Source organism: Chlamydotis macqueenii, chromosome 3, assembly GCF_036417535.1.
Source record: "Chlamydotis macqueenii isolate bChlMac1 chromosome 3, bChlMac1.mat, whole genome shotgun sequence".
NCBI classification, from domain to species: Eukaryota; Metazoa; Chordata; class Aves; order Otidiformes; family Otididae; genus Chlamydotis; species Chlamydotis macqueenii.
Genome location: NC_141558.1, coordinates 33,396,463 through 33,414,690, shown reverse-complemented (window position 1 = coordinate 33,414,690; position 18,228 = coordinate 33,396,463). Strand labels below are relative to the sequence as shown.

The window sequence follows — 18,228 nt, the reverse complement described above, 5'->3', positions numbered from 1 at the left end:
TTAATGGGAACACTTCACCTGTCTTTGTACTCTTAGCAATTAAAGTTCATGGCCCTGTTGAGTACACACTCTTTCTATGGACTGAATAAGTCCTCCGCAAACATCTTTATATTATTAACAGCTGGCTCAATAAATCTTAAAAATCTAAAGGCCTCCTGCAAGCTAAGATTAAGCCTTTCATGGATTTATACTTTATTAGCCTTTGCCAATAATTGATCTTTAACAATATTAATATGCATCTGCAAGAAGGAATAAAGCACTATTTATTCAGTAGGAGTTTTATTTGGCTTTAAGTCAGGCTGACAGAAACACATTCAAAACTGTATCTTTGACCCAGTGTTCACCAATCCAATTTGTGTCCAATCAAAGGAACAAACCATCAGTAACACAGGTACATCCCTCCCATAAATTTTCACTTATTCTGCCCAGTAACTTACAAGCCCTGGGAAAACAGGGTTTGCTTGTCACTTTAGTATGTCTGGGGCTTTTTCCTGAATGACAGCAGACCTTAGTGAAAAAGGCTATTGTTGTGGAGAGAACAAAAACCTGAAGGTTTCTGGAGGGAAAGGCAGCAGGATGGATAGCCAGACACACACACACATCTGACGAATAAAGAGGCTCATTAGGTCAGACTTTAAGAAAACCACAAAGTTATCAGCAAGAAAAAAAACCAAAATAACTACAGGCATGGCAAGACTTGTGTATGGAGAAAAGGCTGAATAATTCAGGAGTGGTTAGTCAGGAGACAAATATGAGATGGTAGATACAGGTAGGCAAACTAGAGGAGGATAAGAAGGTCTGTTGGATGCCTCCTGTTTACCCTTCCTTATAAAAGTGAGATTAAAAGACAGTTTAAATCTGATAAAAAGAAATACAACATGCAATTAACTTGTAAAATTCATTGCCATGGGATATAAAGGAATAACCTGTGAAAATTAAAGACAAGATTGGATGTTTCTCCCTGAATTGCTGGAATTAGATTTTTCAGGGGATCCAAATTCCCGTATGAGTCAATCACTGATTACCCAATGCCCAAACAAAAATACTGTGTGATTGACTATTTAGGCTACAAGTATTAACACCTTTTTTAGAGGTACCTAGCACTCAGATCAGCATGTAGAAAGACATCAAACAGGGCTCCTACGTGATCAAGCCTGGCAGGAAAAGCAGTGCTGTCTGTGCTGGATCCTTGCAATCACCCAGGTAGGAATCTATAGGCAGGAGCCTGCACTTTCATGGCTTTTCAGTCATACTCTAAAATCTCAGGGAGGGGCAGGCAGGCAGGGTGTCTGGAAGTGTCCATCTAATACATTTCCAGGTTGTGCATAAAATGGAGACGATGCAGTGGTATGGGAGCGGAAAGGCCAAAAAACTGCAGCAACAGAGAAATCCTGGGTGTGAGGGCGAAAGTGGACAGGCAAAAATTAAGAAGTAGTGATGCTGAAAAGAGCAAGAGCATGTCTCTGAGGGAGAGGAAAAGCCTGTTTGAAGGTGGAGAGGGAAGAGACAGTATTAATAATCAGCTCTCAAATTCACGGTGGGGGGGAGGAACAGGAGGTATCCAGTATCTACTTGAATTTAATGCAGGTCTTGAAGGCAGGAATATGAGTCCCGCAGTGTTGACTGAAAGAGCTTAATTCCTGCCTTGAGTATTCTGAGCCGTCCTCCGGAGGCATATACCTCTCCCCGCTGCCTAAAACCAGAACTTGCGTTCCTAGCCTACACAACTCTTCTGGATGTCTGCACAGTCAGTGTGAGTGCCTCCTGGGACAGAGTTTACCTGGAGGATACAGAACCAGAGACTTCGAGCCACTCTTTGCCCTCAGCTGCTATCCTGCCTGCAATTTGTGGATGGGTAGCTGAGGAGGGACTACTGTGCCAGCAGGAAGCTTTATGTGTTTTGGAGAACAGTACTGAGGGGCACCTTGCAGCCACCCTTGAGACTTCTCAGTGTGGGAGATGTGAAAAATGAAATAGAAGCTCTGTTCAGCACTTGTCTGAGAGGGGGAAAAAACCATAATCTGGTAGCCCTCTCACAGACCCAACAGGAGGCAATCCCAAAATGATTGGGTGGGAGCAAGCAGCTGGAGCAGCTGCCTTCTGCAGCAGGTACAGCTCAGGTCAGACTCAAATAAGCATTTACACCATTTCAGAGCTTACATAAGTTGATGTAAAATAGATCTGGTGGACACCTTCCTTAGATCTGTTATTGATGGCAGAATGATCTATCAGCAGAAAGGTCAAATCCTCACTTTTGAGAGTTACCAGCACAACCTTAAAGGTAAAATTGTTATTTTTCTCTAAGAGGAGACTACAGGTTATGGGAGCCAGGTGCTTAACTGCTAGGGGTGGGAAGGGAGGAAATAAAAATGTGCAGAACATGCCCAATTTGCCATCTAGATATATACAAATATTTCTACTTAGCTGTATTAAACTTGAGATATAAATACTGTAACGCTGTTACACAATGTAACAATGTTGTTACATTATCAAATCCTTCCTAATTGCTGCATTTAACACAGCAGCCGTAAAAAGGAAGAATTAAAAACCTGTACTTTCTCTTCTTGTACACAAATCTTTTTCTAATGTAGCACTGGAGTGTAACCATTCGGGGCACGATCATAAAAATAGAGAATTCCCCCTGGACCACTCTGCCCATCAGTCACTTTAGCAATGCTGGTGGCAACACACTGTTCTCTAAAGGGATGTAAAAGAATGGAAACATCTGTGGAAAATGAATTTCTTCAAGCTGTGTGATCACTAATAAGCTCATTGCAAGGCTGGCACACCTGGCAATCAATTTGACTATACTGAACATAACAGTGGGCAAAGCTTGTATTTTAAACTGTCAGCCTTGCCAGTTAACAAATTAAAGCTGAGCAGATACCAGAAAACTGCGTTTGAAGAAAACAGTACTATCTCTAAAACTACTTAAAATGCCTGTTTTTCTAAATGACAATGCAGCCAAGCAAAATGAAACCGCTGTTTTTAACTAATTACATCTATGACCCTTTTCCTGGAGACCTGGCCCACACACAGAAATAAACTAGTCTTCAGCAAAGACAGCAATAAAGTCGCAAAATTAAACAGATGTAAGAGTAATAATTATAAACTAAAAGCACCAAAGAGATGGAAAGACATACAGCAAATGTAGCAGCACCGTTGTCTGCTGTCATATGCTGCAGGGTGAATGTAAAAGGAACAAAGTGATCAGTTGAAATGAATTATTAAATTTATTATTCTTACAGAAAAATGTGAATGAGGTAGTTGTGCACAATACAATACCTAGGGTGATCATTTCTCACTATGTTTCCCCTATTTGCATAGGGCTTTCAAACCATTCTAGAAAGATTCCTGCAGTATATGCCAAGCCGATAACTCCACATAGATCTCTTCAAATGTCTTCATTTGGGCTCACAGGGGTAAGGCTGGGACATCATGAGAGTAAGCATGATTTGATCGACTAACACCTGCAGGAGTGACTCAAATGGTCAGACTGACAGTTGTCTAATGTACCACACCAACGCATTAACATTTAAATTTATGTTAACATGCTGCTAAAACACCCCTAAGTAAGTATAGGCATGTTAGTAACATAGAAGACACCTTGAAAGTGGCTTTTGAAATAAAGCAGTACCACAACCTAGGGATATCACAGTCCCATGAGAGGCCAAGGATGGAGTAACGGGCAGTTGCAGAAATCCAAAATAGAAAACATCTGGTCTAATAGGATGCTATTTTGGAGCCATATGGAAATGTTCCTAAACTATCCAGATTTCTGCCTGGAGAGCATAATTTGCTGCTGCAAAAGCAAAACTTGTACAGCCACCAAAGTGGCAGTTCCTCTCACAGAGGAGCTATAGCAAGGAGCCAATGATGATCTGAGATGGGAGTTACAAGGAACGTCACACACTGAAGCAGCTAATCTGCAATGCAACATCTGGAAAGAAGCCAAGAAAGCTGAGTATTTCATAGAATCATAGAATAATTTGGGTTGGAAGGGATCTTCAAAGGTCATCTAGTCCAATCCCCCTGCAAGGAGCAAGGACATCTTCAACCAGATCAGGTTGCTCAGAGCCTCATCCAACCTGGCCTTGAATGTTTCCTTGCAAATCAATTAGGCTCTGACATGTTATTCACTTACTTCATTAAAAATATAGGAATGATAAAATTTGAAAAACAAACAACTATTTCACTGCTTTTGAGATTCCATATGCTGAGGTAGGCAGATAAGTGAATTTGGCACAATCCTGTCTACCTCTAACTTCCACATCAGTGAAATCAACAATTACTTAATTTTGGATTGGAAAATTTACACATATGTATGGAAATTTGACCAACTATCTTGTCTATGGATATGATGGGAATTCAGTGTAGTAAGGCAGGATGTGAACATCTCCAATCAAACAAAGACAGGTATTGAGAAGAAAGGTATTTCTGTAAGCATCTTCATATACTAGGCATCTCTAGTAGCAACAAGGTTAAAGCCAATCCCTAAAAACTGTGAGCAAAATTGAACATACCAAGTCTAAAACCGGAAAATGTTGACTGCTTTTTGACCTGTCAGTTGCTTACCTCCTTCTTACTGTACATTTCTAAGTCACTGAAACCTTGTGGCTCATAAGCAGCACTGGAAGTTCTATAATATACATTTATAATATAAAAGAATTTATGATCTACAGTATTTAATAATATTAAGTTATTATTATAATACTATAATATATTTTCTGAGATTCAAATATGAGAGATTGTCAATGATTTGAAAGACTCCATATATCATTTATAGAATCTGAGTATGGACAGAGAACCTCAATATTTCTAAATCATTTGACTGTGGCATTTGACTTTAGGAGACTTTCCTAACAACAGTGAACTCAGTTAGGAATTGTTAAATGTTTTAGTGCAAGTACTGCGTTGTATCAGTCTTGTTTGGAATGGACATAACTACCTTATGCTTGGGAAAATATCTTCAATATCTTTCTAAGAAAGTAATTCTAATCTCACAAATCAATTATTTTTAGTAAAAGATCTCTGGCTTTTAACAAGTTTTCTGTCACAAACCCATCTTCATTCTGATTCTTCATATCCCAGTGCTCCAACCTATTTCATCCATTCTGGTGTGGATCTCTTCTAACTTGTACTGCTGGAGTTGTCTATTTAAGAATGACTGATTATTCTTTGGATGAACAAAAGCAAAGTTTCTCACGTAGCAGATGACTACAATTAATATCAGGTGACAGGGTAAATCAGCATCTCTCTCTGGACCAATTAAGAATTATTTATTGATGTTTGGATAGTTTCAATGGGGCTGAGAGATTGTAATTTCCTGCTCCAAATCTCCCAGAGCAAGAATTTAACTATATCCGGAAACCAGAAACTGTATTGTTGGCTATTCTGCATGTCTGGGAGAGAGTGTCCTTCTGATTTTGATGATAAAAAGATTCAGATTGAATAAAAAAATGTCTTTCCTCAGAAAAAGGGAATAGGTTTGTTTCTATGAATTACTTTCATTTCAATTAATCAATGTTTTTCAATGAAAAATCATTCCATCAGAAATCTTACACTAGCCTTGTTGACTTCCTTCATCAGCAGATATCTCAGCAAACACACACAATATGGACAGAATAAAAGCTCAGCCCTCAGATCAAATCCTCAGTCTCTGAGCCTCGGGAAGATTAAATGTGATACGACCCAGAGCTCCCCAGTGGGGAAGAATTCATTAGATGCACCTCATTCAGGTCGGTTGCCCAGTTCTTAGTAGGTGCTCCTCTACTCAAAATAACATGGTAGTAACATTAGTGTAAGAGCAAAAAAAAAAAAAACCATGCCAATCAACAGCTTCAGCATATACCAGAAAGAAATTTCAACACGAACTGCATTGTACCAAAATAGCAGATTTCTTTTGAACAGCAGACATAAAACTTCCAGAAAGAGAAGATCAGAGCCTAATGTCTTCACTCATAGCAAATGGCACCTCACCCAGCAGCGAAGGTAGTAGTCAGCAAAAGTAAATGTGAAAGAATAAGGCCTAGAGATTATATTAAAAAGACATTATTTTCCCTGTGCATTTCCAAAAACTATATTGCCAGGACTGTAAAGCATGAAGATAGACCAGTAAATATTAGTTTTAAAAACCTACACAATTTGGGACCAATTTAGCCTAAAGAACCCCTCTCTTCATTGCACATAATTATGGCTGCTGAAATTATCTGAGAAAATGTCAATTTCCAGTCTTAATACTACTACTACTATCAGAGTATTTTTTTGGATTGAAGTGGGCAGTTCCTGAGCATCTCAGTTCCTGAGATGAGTTCAGGTCAGGCTGGCAGGAGACTCTCCAATATCCAATTTTTGGAATTTTCTCTGCTAGAACTTGGTTTTGCTGAGATTTATAATGAGAAATGATATGAGATGTGTCTCCTTAGTCAACTATATACTTAATTGCAGCCCATCGCTGGGTTATTTAGAGTTCAAATTATACTGGAATGGGGCTGTTTATATTGTTTATCATGAGCAGCAGATTTACTATCTGTCTGTATTTAAACTATATAATGTGTCTAAATACCAAGGTGACAGACACACAACGTATCATTACTTAAATATAATGAATTAATTCAAATTAAAGGTTCAGCAGACCTTGTAACACGCTAGATATGGATTTGTTTATAAAGGTTTGACAAAAGTGCCATATGATAGTTCATTACCACGGCAATTAATGAAAAATAGATCCAGTAATATGTGACAGCCACTGCTATCACTTAATGCTCTGAAATGAGGTTTGCCAGCCATGAAGTTCAAGAGCCTGATTACAGATAATGGACTTAAGCTTCCTGTTGGGAATTTGTTCATTCTGCAGCCTCAACAGAATTTGAACTTCTGACATTTCCATCATGCTGTAGCTTGACTAGAGGTAAAATAGAAGCAGCTGTGGGGAAACTGCTAATAGACTAACTGAAATACATGAAATCTCTCACTGGGCTGGACGACCAGGAAGTCTAGTTGCCCTGGAGAAATCTTATATGACTAGAAGTGGGCTCAAATTTCAGGTAAAAAAAAATGGAGTTTGAGTTCAAACCCCAAATTTAAAGCTAGAAATCGCATAAAGTTTGGGCACTCAAATTCACTGCTTCCAGCATTTGAAGGGAAGGGTGCTCGTGTGCTCCTCATTTGCCCTGGCTGGGCTTCCTCACATAAGGAGTCCCAAAGTCTCTTACAGAGTCAGTGGAGAGAAAGTAATTCCTCTGAAAGCCTAGGAAACTTCAGAGATGCAGGTGAGACTGGCAGGATCTTACTCTTCTGACTCACAGCTTGTTGTTTATTATTCCCCGTTATTTTCATAATGTGCCACTGCAGGGGAGCCACCCTCACTGACTGAGATTTCACTGTGATGGTAAAGCCTCTCACACACACAGGACAGCGGCCAGAAGTGTAATTTAGTTAGGTCACATGCAACCATGTAGGAGGCCCATTGCCAGGGAAAGGACAATGGACTCTTCATTTATTTCAGTGGCCCTGAATGGCTTTACAGGAAGGGGATGCCGTACTTTCTTCCCAGCTAGCAGACATGTCCTCTTTTATTTCGGGGATCTTCAGGGAGCATGGCTCCTCCTAAGGCACAGGCAGACCCAGGGTTCTTCCTAAGCGTCAGAGTCCCTGGACCTGGGAGGCAGCAGTCAGGGGATGCGGTGCCTGGATTGCTACTCTTCTGCACAATATAACAGCAACATTGCTCTGCAGTCTTAACAGCCAAGCTGCAGACTGATATGCCCAGGAAATTCAGGATTTTCAGAAGTAAGTACATCACTAAGTACATTAACTACCTAGAAGGGTGTGTTGGTGTGCCCTTTACGTTAGGTACACAAGCTCATACACAATCAGAGAAAATAAGGGATGGCAAGTAACTCCTGACATGCAACAAAATATAAATCAAGGTTTGATACTACACTATTATTCCCATTTTCACAGAAATAAACACAGGTACAAAACTGTCAATTTGATAGATATCATTACTAACCTGGTAGCACACAGTGATACTTGATAAACTAATTTGTCTGGGTAGTGACACTGTAGGCACACTAATATAAGCACAGAGCTTTGGCTCTAAATAATTTTTTTTTTCTGGTTATTAGTTTATTAATGGAAAAAAATAAAGGCTGTCTGAATCTGAGCCTTGAGCCATTCCTCAAATTTATTATTTCTAGCTCTTTGGCCATTCAAATGTGATTTGTGTTTGATCACAAAAATAATCAAAGAACAGATATATAGCAAATTTAATTAATAGTAAACAGACTAAGTCTTCTAAAATATTATTGTTCCACTGTAACAATAAGCAGAAAGAATAACTGAATGGATGAGTAGGTAAATAATTAAACAATTGCATGAAAAGTAATGGGCCAAAACTGGCCATGTGTTTTTAAGGAGACCTTAGCACTAAGCTCACTGAGTTGTCCCTGAAGCCATCCTTTCTCCAGGCTGAACAAGCCCAGGTTCCTCAGCCTCTCCTCACAGGTCAAATGCTCCAGCACTGGTCATCTTGGTGGCCTTCACTGAACTCACTCCGGTTTATTGATGTCTTTCATGTGTGGTGTTGGAGGGGGCAAATGGGGTGCAGTGTCTTAGATGTGGTCTGATGAGTGCTGAGTAAAAGGAGATAATCATGTGTCTTTATCTGCTTTAGTTAATATCTGTTTTAATTAAGACAGCATGTTGGCCTTTGCTGCTAGGGCACACTTTGCCATGACTACAAAGCCAAGGTGTCAGGCAAATAGTTACTTTATGTAGACACAGCTGCAAGATGACTTGCTAAAGGTTTGATGAAGTGATCAAATCTGGAGAGATCTTGAACATCAGAAATTCCCTTCAGGGATGCTAAAGTCCAGAAATGGACAAAAATCAACCATCAGAAGAAGAGAGACACAGAATAATTAATGGAAAGAAATTCAAGCTACTGGTTTAGTTTTCAGAAGCTGCGCTAGTAGCTCTACAGTGTTTTGCAGAACAAAGTTCCCTTTTCATCCAGTGAACCGGCACAGGAAGAAATCCACAAGCAAAAGACTGTGAGCTACTAATTAATTCCACTACCAAGTGATGGAGTTGCAAGAGTGACAGAGAAGATGCTTTTAAGGCTAGAGATTGCCTGTATCAACACAGGTGCAACAAGAAGAACAGGTGAACTCCAGAGAAAGGACAAAAACCCACAATCAAGTGAAGTAAACCCCAGCACTGACTGCGGCCTGTGCCAGGAGACCTGCCTGAACTATTTTGCAAACAGTAGGAGGGTAGCTATAAGCTGTTTAAGGAAAGAGGGAAAATCTACATCAGTCACCCCATGGCAACATGCAGAGTTTTGGACAAGGAAGAACCTCTCTGTTCACTTTTGCTGGGAATTAAGACCTAAGACTGAAGTTAATTGCTGGCAGAAAACTCACCAGTAGAATGGAGACAGGAAAGGGAAGAGAAATGAAAGCTGAATCAAACAAACTGCTAACGTTCCCACACAACAGCATTTGGGAGAGCAGCAAACCACTCTGGGATGTCAAATTCTTCTAGTTAAGTTAAAATTCTTTAAAGATTTTAATGTTTCTAGTAAGTTCTAAATGGCTGAAGTAGGTTAATTTTACCAAATTAACAGTCTGGTGCTTTCTCATGATTGTGTGCTGGCAAAACCTGACTACTGCATAGTTTCAGGTGCACCACAAAATCTTTTAATAATGGTAAATCTGGTTAAGGAGGGCAGCCATGTTTGTTGATCCTAGGGAGAGTGACTGTCTGAATTTCTAGCTTTGCCTTGACAGGTAGCTGGTAAAGGCTGGGAAAATTCTTGGATTTTCTTTCCATTTTACTTTCTGTCAGACATGGGAACCTTGAGGCAAGCGTGTGACCTGGTGCTAGACGAGGCGAGGTAAGGTACCAACCCACCTCTTCCACTGCCTGAACAAAACAACTGCCAATCACGATATGTCCTCCTCTCCCACAGTGTCACACAGTAGGGTAGATGGGGTGATCCTTTCTGAGGGGGAGGCAGTCTGCAATGTCTTTCCACCTACTCATGCATCTCTTGCTAAAGCCCCTTTCTTCATTACAGGAATTCCTCAGGGGGAGAAGGTGTGGATTTACCAGGGAATGAGGCAGAAGGCAAAAGCTTGCTTTACACATTAGCCTAACGAGTATACCTGTCTGCTGTGCCACGGGACACTGCATAACTCTTTTTTTAGACCAGGATTGCATTAATCTACATGACAGTATTCTTATTTACTGCTTACACTGAGACTTGTGTGTGTAACTGCTGTAAGAGTGTGCTAGCTGCTGTATAGATGCATGGGAGAACGTGTTTCCTGCCTCAATCGATCTATAAGTTAATTTAAAATATAAGCAGATGAAATTAAAGGCTGGAGAGAGGAAGGAGACTGAAAAAGAAGTTGGGACATTGATATCCTGAAGTTCCACAGATGTCCTGTGAAAAGCATTTGCTCCTAACCATTAGAAAAATAAGAAATTATTGAATTAATTTGGTTAGCCACCCTTGATTTCTACCTTTAATGGGAAACTATTTTCCTGCAGGTTATTTTTAAAAATAGGAATTTGACTGGTTGTGGGCCTATTCACCATTCTCAGAGAGAATTTCTAGAGCAAAGAGGGGGAGGAAGAGTCTCTTGAAATAGGTGCAGAAGGATGCTATAGCCTGTGCCAGAGTCACTGGCAGAGCAGATACCTGGACTGTCATAGAATCATAGAATGGTTTGGGTTGGAAGGGACCTTTAAGGGTCATCTAGTTTAACCCCCTTGCAGTAAGCAGGGACATCTCCAACTAGATCAGGTTGCTCAGAGCCCCGTCCAGCCTAGCCTTGAAGTCATGCAAAGAGCAGCAGGAAGCAGAAATGCTGTCAGAAGACGTTTCTAGGTAGGTTTCCCAACTAATTGCAGTGTACACATGTCTGATCACAGAGGTTAAATAAGGAGACCACAATGTATGCACATATGTTCATAGTATGTATGCATCTATATACAAGATATCTAATATTCATGCCCATTAAATGCATACAGTTCCCATGAATCTCAAGGGGATTAGCTCTCAGTCCCTCATTCTTCCAGTATACATGCCATCTGTATGACATGCATAGGAAGATGTCTTTTGGAGAACATAAGAAACACGGTCTGACTGGTATTTAGGGGCTTTGTGATTTTATATCTAGAAAAGCCTTAGGCAGATGATAGGTGACACACAGCTATTCTGGATTTACACCTGGTTACGGTAAACAGAATCTGATTCCATTAGTTTTCATTCAGAAGCAAAACAGAAGGTGAGGGGACTTTTATTTTTGTCTTAAAATGAACTAGAACTGGGACACTCACCTATTACACAGAATGGTTTCCTTGCAAAGCGCAATCTTCCTTGCCATCCTCGGTATCGACAACAGCATCCAGCAGACCAGATACGAATAATAAATTCCAAACCAAAGACAACAATCATGACAAATTCCTAGAAATGGAAAATAAGAAAAGTGCCCATTACAGATAACCAACACTGAAGCATCAGGAAACTTATGACCACTGTCTGTGTCTACCAGTGTACTTTGAGCACCTGGAGATCCCAAGCCAAACTTGGGACCCTATTCCCCAGGCTGTTTGCACATCTACACACAAAACAGTCCCCAGAGCTTCCTGGTGAGGGGTCCAAATCTAACCTGAATAACATGAACTATGTGCTAAGATTGGCTACTAACTATGAAACACTGAAGGACTGAATCATACTCAAAAAACAACAAAGTAAAATATTCAGTGACTTTGGATATTTAGAATCAGACCACAGGAAATTTAGACAGCTAGTGAGAATATATGTTATATATCCACATCCATAAAATTAGTTCTTCATTTGAAGGGTGAATGTTTTGGTAGATATATTCTCATTATAGTAATATACAGGTGAAATGATTAAGATTATACAGAAGCATTTAGGAAATCAATTTGTTCCTAAAAGGAAGTTAAGATACATGCAAGTGTAATTACATACAATGGGTTGTAATTGTTTGTAAGACAGTAAATGAATGTTCATACTAGGTATAGCTATCCCTGGACAACTTATGAAAGAAAGCATTCAAAAATCTCTCCTTGTTTGTCTGACTTGTTTTTCTTTCACATTGGAACCTTCTTTAAGATTGTCCATTTCAATAGCATCAGCCTGTATTTATGCAACTTTTATTGGCAGAAATGTTTCAGTACAAAAATGAGGTCAGCAGAGTTGCAGCAACAGCGCTTGGAGCACAATTCACCTCCATACTTTAAGGAAATCTGAATCCCTATAATATGCAGTGATATAGTACATACACACCGGTATGAAATTACAAACTTAATTTAGATTCTCTTCTGGAATGCCATCATAAAATTATGGGGTTTGAAATGACAAAATAAAAATTTGTGTGTTAACCAGAATAAGGAAAAAAGTACTTGAAGGAACTTCTTAAGCAGTCCATCAAGAAGAAAAGGATGAAAGTTATATTTTATTTGGCAGCTGAATGTATTTCCATATCAAGGAGAAAGCTGTTCCTTGTCAGTCAATTAATTTGTTATTTCTACAGGATGAGAACTAGTGTGGTATTGGTAAGAAAACACTGCAAATGTATTAGATACAGGAATATTTGCAAGGGCAGGGTTGATCCAATATTGATTTTTTCCCAATAAGCAGTTTGCTTGGTTTTAGACTGTGAGACCTTACAATTCTGTAAGCCAATAAGGTCATAAATATCACATATGTCAACTCAGGCATTAATTTATCTGAACAAATTTAATTATTAATATTGTGTCATGTAATGGTGCTTTACTAGCTTATGATCTCTGTCAGGACATTGAAACATTGTGAATTTAATTTGTTTTTGCTGTCATCAAACAATTTGAAAATATAGTATTCCTTGCTAAAACATGTCAGCTTGTATAACTACATCACATTGAAAGAAGTTTTAGAACCTTCTTCAGTGTCTTTGTTTCCAGTTTTGCAAATCCCATATTGAATGCCTAAATCATAAAAGCAGAATGAGATCCCTTTGCTAAAATGTGGGTAAAGAAAATGTAATATTTTTTTTTGTTAGAGAAGAACACATAGAAAAGTGAGAGTGACTGTTTAAGTTTTTATTTTTATTCATTCTACTACAATAACCTTCAGCTTAATTCCATGGATAGATTTATTGCACAACTTTAGAAAGGATTATGTGCAAAATTGAAAAAGTTCTCCATATAGTAACAATAATTCTTAATAATTATCTACCATGTGGGTAGAATAGAATTAGATAGAATAGAATAGAATTTCCTTGTAGGAAATTCTATGTAGGCTAAGAATAAAATGGACAAGAAGCCAACTGGAAAAAAAGGAAGAATATGTGTTTTTGTTCTTTAACTACCACTTTTATAGTGGTAGTTAAATAATGAATTGTCAAATCTGGTTTACGCATTGTTAGATGATGTTTCCAAATTTATGGGGGTTGATGGCAGACATCCAAGCCATTTGACATCTGGTTCTCCTGATGAAGTTTCATCTCTGGGGCAGGGGTAAGAGATACTGATGGAGAGTAGGCCAGTGAAGCTGTTGTGGTTTTGTTTAGTGAGGGGGGCCTAAGGGGGCAGCTTCTGTAGGAAACTGCTAGAAGTTGCTCCCCTTTGTTCAGTGGACTCAGCTGGGCCTAGGGCGGACCTGCTGCTGGCCAAGGCCGAGCCAATTGGTAGCAGAATGTTCTGTGATAACGCCTCTGCGATAGCGTATTTAAGAAGGGGAAAACAAAAAAAAGACAAGAGAAGATGTGAAGAAGCTGAGCAAAGGCAGAGGCGGAGGCGCAGGCCTCATGGGCCTTACAGGCCTCACCCTCTGGCCTCTTGCCAAGTGGCCGACTGGGCCTGACTTGGCCCGGCTTGGCTGCAAGAGGTGGAGAGGAGATGAAATGCATGATGTGAAGAGATTCTGAGAGGCGTCTGCCAGCCTGTTGTGAAGAACTTTTATTCTGAGAGAAACAGCTGCAGACGCCAAGGTCAGTTCAGAAGGAGGGGGAGGAGTAATGCGGCTCCTGGCCAAGATTCCCCTGCAGCCTGTGGTGAAGACCATGGTGGAGCAGGTTGTCCCCCTGCAGCCCATGGAGGTCCACGGAGGAGCAGAGATCCACTTGGAGCCCGTGAAAGACCCTGCATCGGGGGAGGTGGAGGCCTGAAGGAGGCTGTGGCCCGTGAAGGGCCCGCTGGGAGAGCCGTTCTGGAGAGACTGTACTCCGTGGAAGAGATGACCCACGCCGGAGCAGTTCCATGAAGGACTGTGGCGTAGGGGTGGGACCCCACAATGGAGCAGGGGAGGAATGCGAGGATTTCTTCCCCCAACTATGAAGTAGCGGCGTAAAACAACGCGTAATGAACTGACCGCAACCCCCGTTCCCTCTTCCCACCCTGTGCTGCTTGTGGGGGGAAGGTAGTAGAGATAATGTTAAGTTCGGGAAGAGGGAGGAGTGGGGGGAGGTTATCTTGTTCTCTGTCTCATTATCCTGCTGTTTGTAGTAATAAATGAATACTTTTCCCCAAGTCAAGTCTGTTTTGCCCATGATGGTAACTTTAAGGATTTTCTCCCCGTCCTTATCTCAAACCTTGAGCCGTTTTTCTTATATTATCTCCCCCTATTCTCTCGGAGGGTGGGGGGAGTGAGAGAGAGACTGCGTAGGCTGGTCCCGATCGGGGCTGAACTACGACAGAAGCATGAAACATTCTTTGTTACCAGTAAAATCTTTTCCTTGTTAAAATGTAATCACATTTCATTTGACTAAAGTTCGTAAATTCCCTGGAAAACATACTGTGCGTACAGGTGCATGAGAAACACCTCCTGCTTTGTCAGTATGCTGGAATTATCACAGGTATCTTACAAGAGCTGATCCACATACGCAGGAGCACATCCTTGATCATACTCCAGACCCCTGTAGGGCCTCCAGTGGAGAACTGGTAAGAACAGAAAGTACTTAATGATTCTGGAACACCTAGTCTACAGCTTCAATTCCGCTAAATTAGTATCACAAAACTGCTGGTAGAAGTTGAAAAGAGGTAATAAAATTTTCGGTAGTTTACTATTCTGGTTCCTATTAGTGCTACATGGTTTTGTATTCATCATTTGTACTACTGTTAGCAATTACTATTTGCTATGCTTGCTCAGTTATACAAAGATGAAAAAAGTCATTGTGTGCCGAAAGCACGTTTGAGAGTCTTTTGTACTACATGGTGTACTCATGTGTCAGAAGCAGAAATCCTATTTGTCTCTCACACATAAACCCATATACAAGTGCTATAAAGAGAAAATTGATGGAGATACATCTATCCTGAGATAGAAAAAGAGAAAAAGGATGTTTTCCCCATTTTCTTTTTTTTTTTTCTGGAGGGTGGGGTAAGAGTATAAGATTTTTCTTGGAGAAACTATGGAAATATCTTTGTTCATTCCTTGAGAAAAATAGTTACAATTTCTAGCAACATTACAAATTTATGCATGGTGATATTATCCCAAAGTTAAATGAAGTTTCTGCTACTTAAGTAAATTTTAACAACAGCCACTGTAGTTATAGTAAGTGAGATCAAATACAGTAAATATGGCTCTGTGTGTTGGAATGCTAAAAGAACTGCTGATTTTAAAAATACTATATACGTTTTTCTTCCACACATACTAAATTTCTGGAGGTTTTAAAACACAGTATAAGGTTTAATAACAGAAAAGACATTGAACAAAGTGGAAATGGAGTTTCACACTTATTTTTTGCACTTTCCGAAATAGTGATGTTTCAAAATGATCCTCATATCCTGGTCACTCCTACTTCCTCAAAGAACAACTGATTTTGAAGAGAATACATATATTAATGAATAAAGTCTAAAGGAAAGGGATTTTCCTAGAAAATGCGAATGCATTGAAAGTGAAACTCTTCATAGTAGTATATCTGACAGTTTTGTTGTATTCTGGATTGATCCAGGTTGAAACCAGAGAGAAATAACGAAACTCATACCACTGTGAAAAAAGCAATGTTTTAGTAATCAGTGTGCTCAGTCACAATGTAAAGTCAAATCTCTATCAGGGTTAATGCAGGCCAGGGAATGACATTATTTTTTCCTATGGCAGCTGTACAGTCATGAGGTTCTTGTTTTCCATGGACAAAAATTGGAAGGATGCATCCCAAACAAGATCAAGATTTTTAAAAATTTCATTTGGAATGGCTTATTACAAAATTAAGCGTAAATCTTGGCTTTTAAATAGCTTGGTTTTAGTTCCTTAGCAATTGAAACAGAAAATCAGAACATAATTGTAAAGGCATGTGATGGAATAAATCATTAAACCTCATATGATTTGTAGGCTTGCTTAGAAATTATGCATTCCAAGTATCTCTGTCTTACGTATAATATGATGCAACCTCATTATTTTTTGATTACTTATGAGATATGAATAACACCATTTACATCAGAATAGGAAAATTCTGCACTGTTGATAAATCTGGTCTCCTTCAAAATTCAGCAAGGCTGTATTTGAACTGATGAGTAAGTTTAGATTTACTGGAAACGTAACCCTTCCCTTCCTAGGAAGAGCAGGGATGCCTTGGCCTTCACCATTTGTTCCTTTTCTCCTATCTTGTCATCCTTTTCCAATCACAGCTGCATCTGGTCCTGCACCACAGTTACCACAATCTGTAACTTTTTGGGCTATTTATGACAGCCCCCCACAGTAACTGATGTGGCAGATGCATTGGTGGTTCAGACAGCGGAAAGTCTTCTTTCATTCTGAAAGCACAGTTCATCCAGACTGATGAACCTTTCATTCTGACATGTTTCTGCATACGCAACTCTAGTTGTCATGGGGAACCATGCATATGCAGGAGAAGCAAGGCTGAAACACATGGGCTTAACCGATTCAGTTGCTTTTGGCATAAGGAACACAAGTGCAAGTGTGCTCCTGAAGTTTTTTTAGGATGCCTTGATTGCTCTGCCACTGGAACAATGAGGGTGACACAAATGGCAGGAAAGGAAAATTAGATGTCATCCAGAGCAAGGTTTCTATTAACAAAAGCTCTTGGAGGACTCTAATGAACAGGGTTGATAATTAAATCAAGTATACTCTGTACAATCCAGGTATGATGAACATTTCTTTTGTCTTTTTTTTCCTATTTAATTAGGACACAAGTGATGATTTGTTGAAATTGTCTATGCTAATATGCTTATCAGGTAGTTTTTAATGATAAGGATTTCCCTAAGCATAACATTATAACAGCAACAAACTATTTTTATCATAACTTTCTTGTTCATTAACATAACTGCTTATTAAAACTTAAAATAATTTGCTGCTGCTGAAATCAGATGGTTGTAGACCATCATTTCTGGGAATTAGAGCCATTTTCGAGATGAGAAAATGACCAAAGTTGAGCACTCTGTGCTGTTCTTCTAGGATGCTCCTGGTTATTTAGTAACGCATAAATGAGCTGAGGTTTAGGTATAAGAAATCCTCCCACAAGACAATGGCTCTGCTGTTGTTTTAATTGTATTTCTTGTATGGAAATTGTGTTGTTAAGTATTCTACATGCTAGCGAAGCAGGGCAACAGAGCCGTAGACTGATGTAAGGAGCTGCCTGCCTTGAGCTCATAGGAGAACTGAGTCTACAAGTGACATTGTCAGAAGTCCAGGAAATGGACTAGAACAAATCAGATTAATCCCCTGAAATAAGCTTTAATAAGGCCACGAGTGTTTCCCTACTGAAGACAACATTTCTGCAGTGTAGCTGCACTGCAGATGCTCATCCGGTGTAAATCAGCACAGACCGACTACACAACCACACTCCCAACAGCAGGAATAGGAGGAGCAATGTCATCTGATACAGCTCGGGAAGTGTCCCCTCTTTCCTAAAAACTCATAAACAGGGAAATCCAGTGTTTCCAAATCAGTTGGGAAAGAAGGAGAAGAAACATGTTCTCATCTTTTAATTTACAACTGACTGGTTTAAGAATGTTGCCAGCTGCTAAGATCTCTTTATGGTGACACATGATGAATAGTTGCTACTATTCCAATAGCAATGCTTTATTATTCATCGTCAAAGAGGATGAGATTGTTTTCCTGTTCAGTTAAAGCAAGAATGCAACACCTCAGCTTCTGCATCCCTCTCTCAAGCAAAAAACCTACCAACTCAAAGTACCGAGCATCAGAGTTGGGCTGTACACTTTTAACAGCTACTATTAGGATGTGAGAGG

The 18,228-nt window shown here is 39.7% G+C and overlaps 1 protein-coding gene across 1 annotated transcript in view; it reads right to left on the bottom strand.

Annotated features, from left to right (window-relative positions):
- KCNQ5 (potassium voltage-gated channel subfamily Q member 5) overlaps positions 1–18,228 on the bottom strand; it is a 297,043-nt gene that overhangs the window by 62,325 nt on the left and 216,490 nt on the right. The window contains exon 3 of the mRNA XM_086745001.1: positions 11,353–11,479. Coding sequence (XP_086601127.1) covers positions 11,353–11,479 — 127 coding nt within the window. The remainder of the gene's footprint in view (positions 1–11,352; positions 11,480–18,228) is intronic.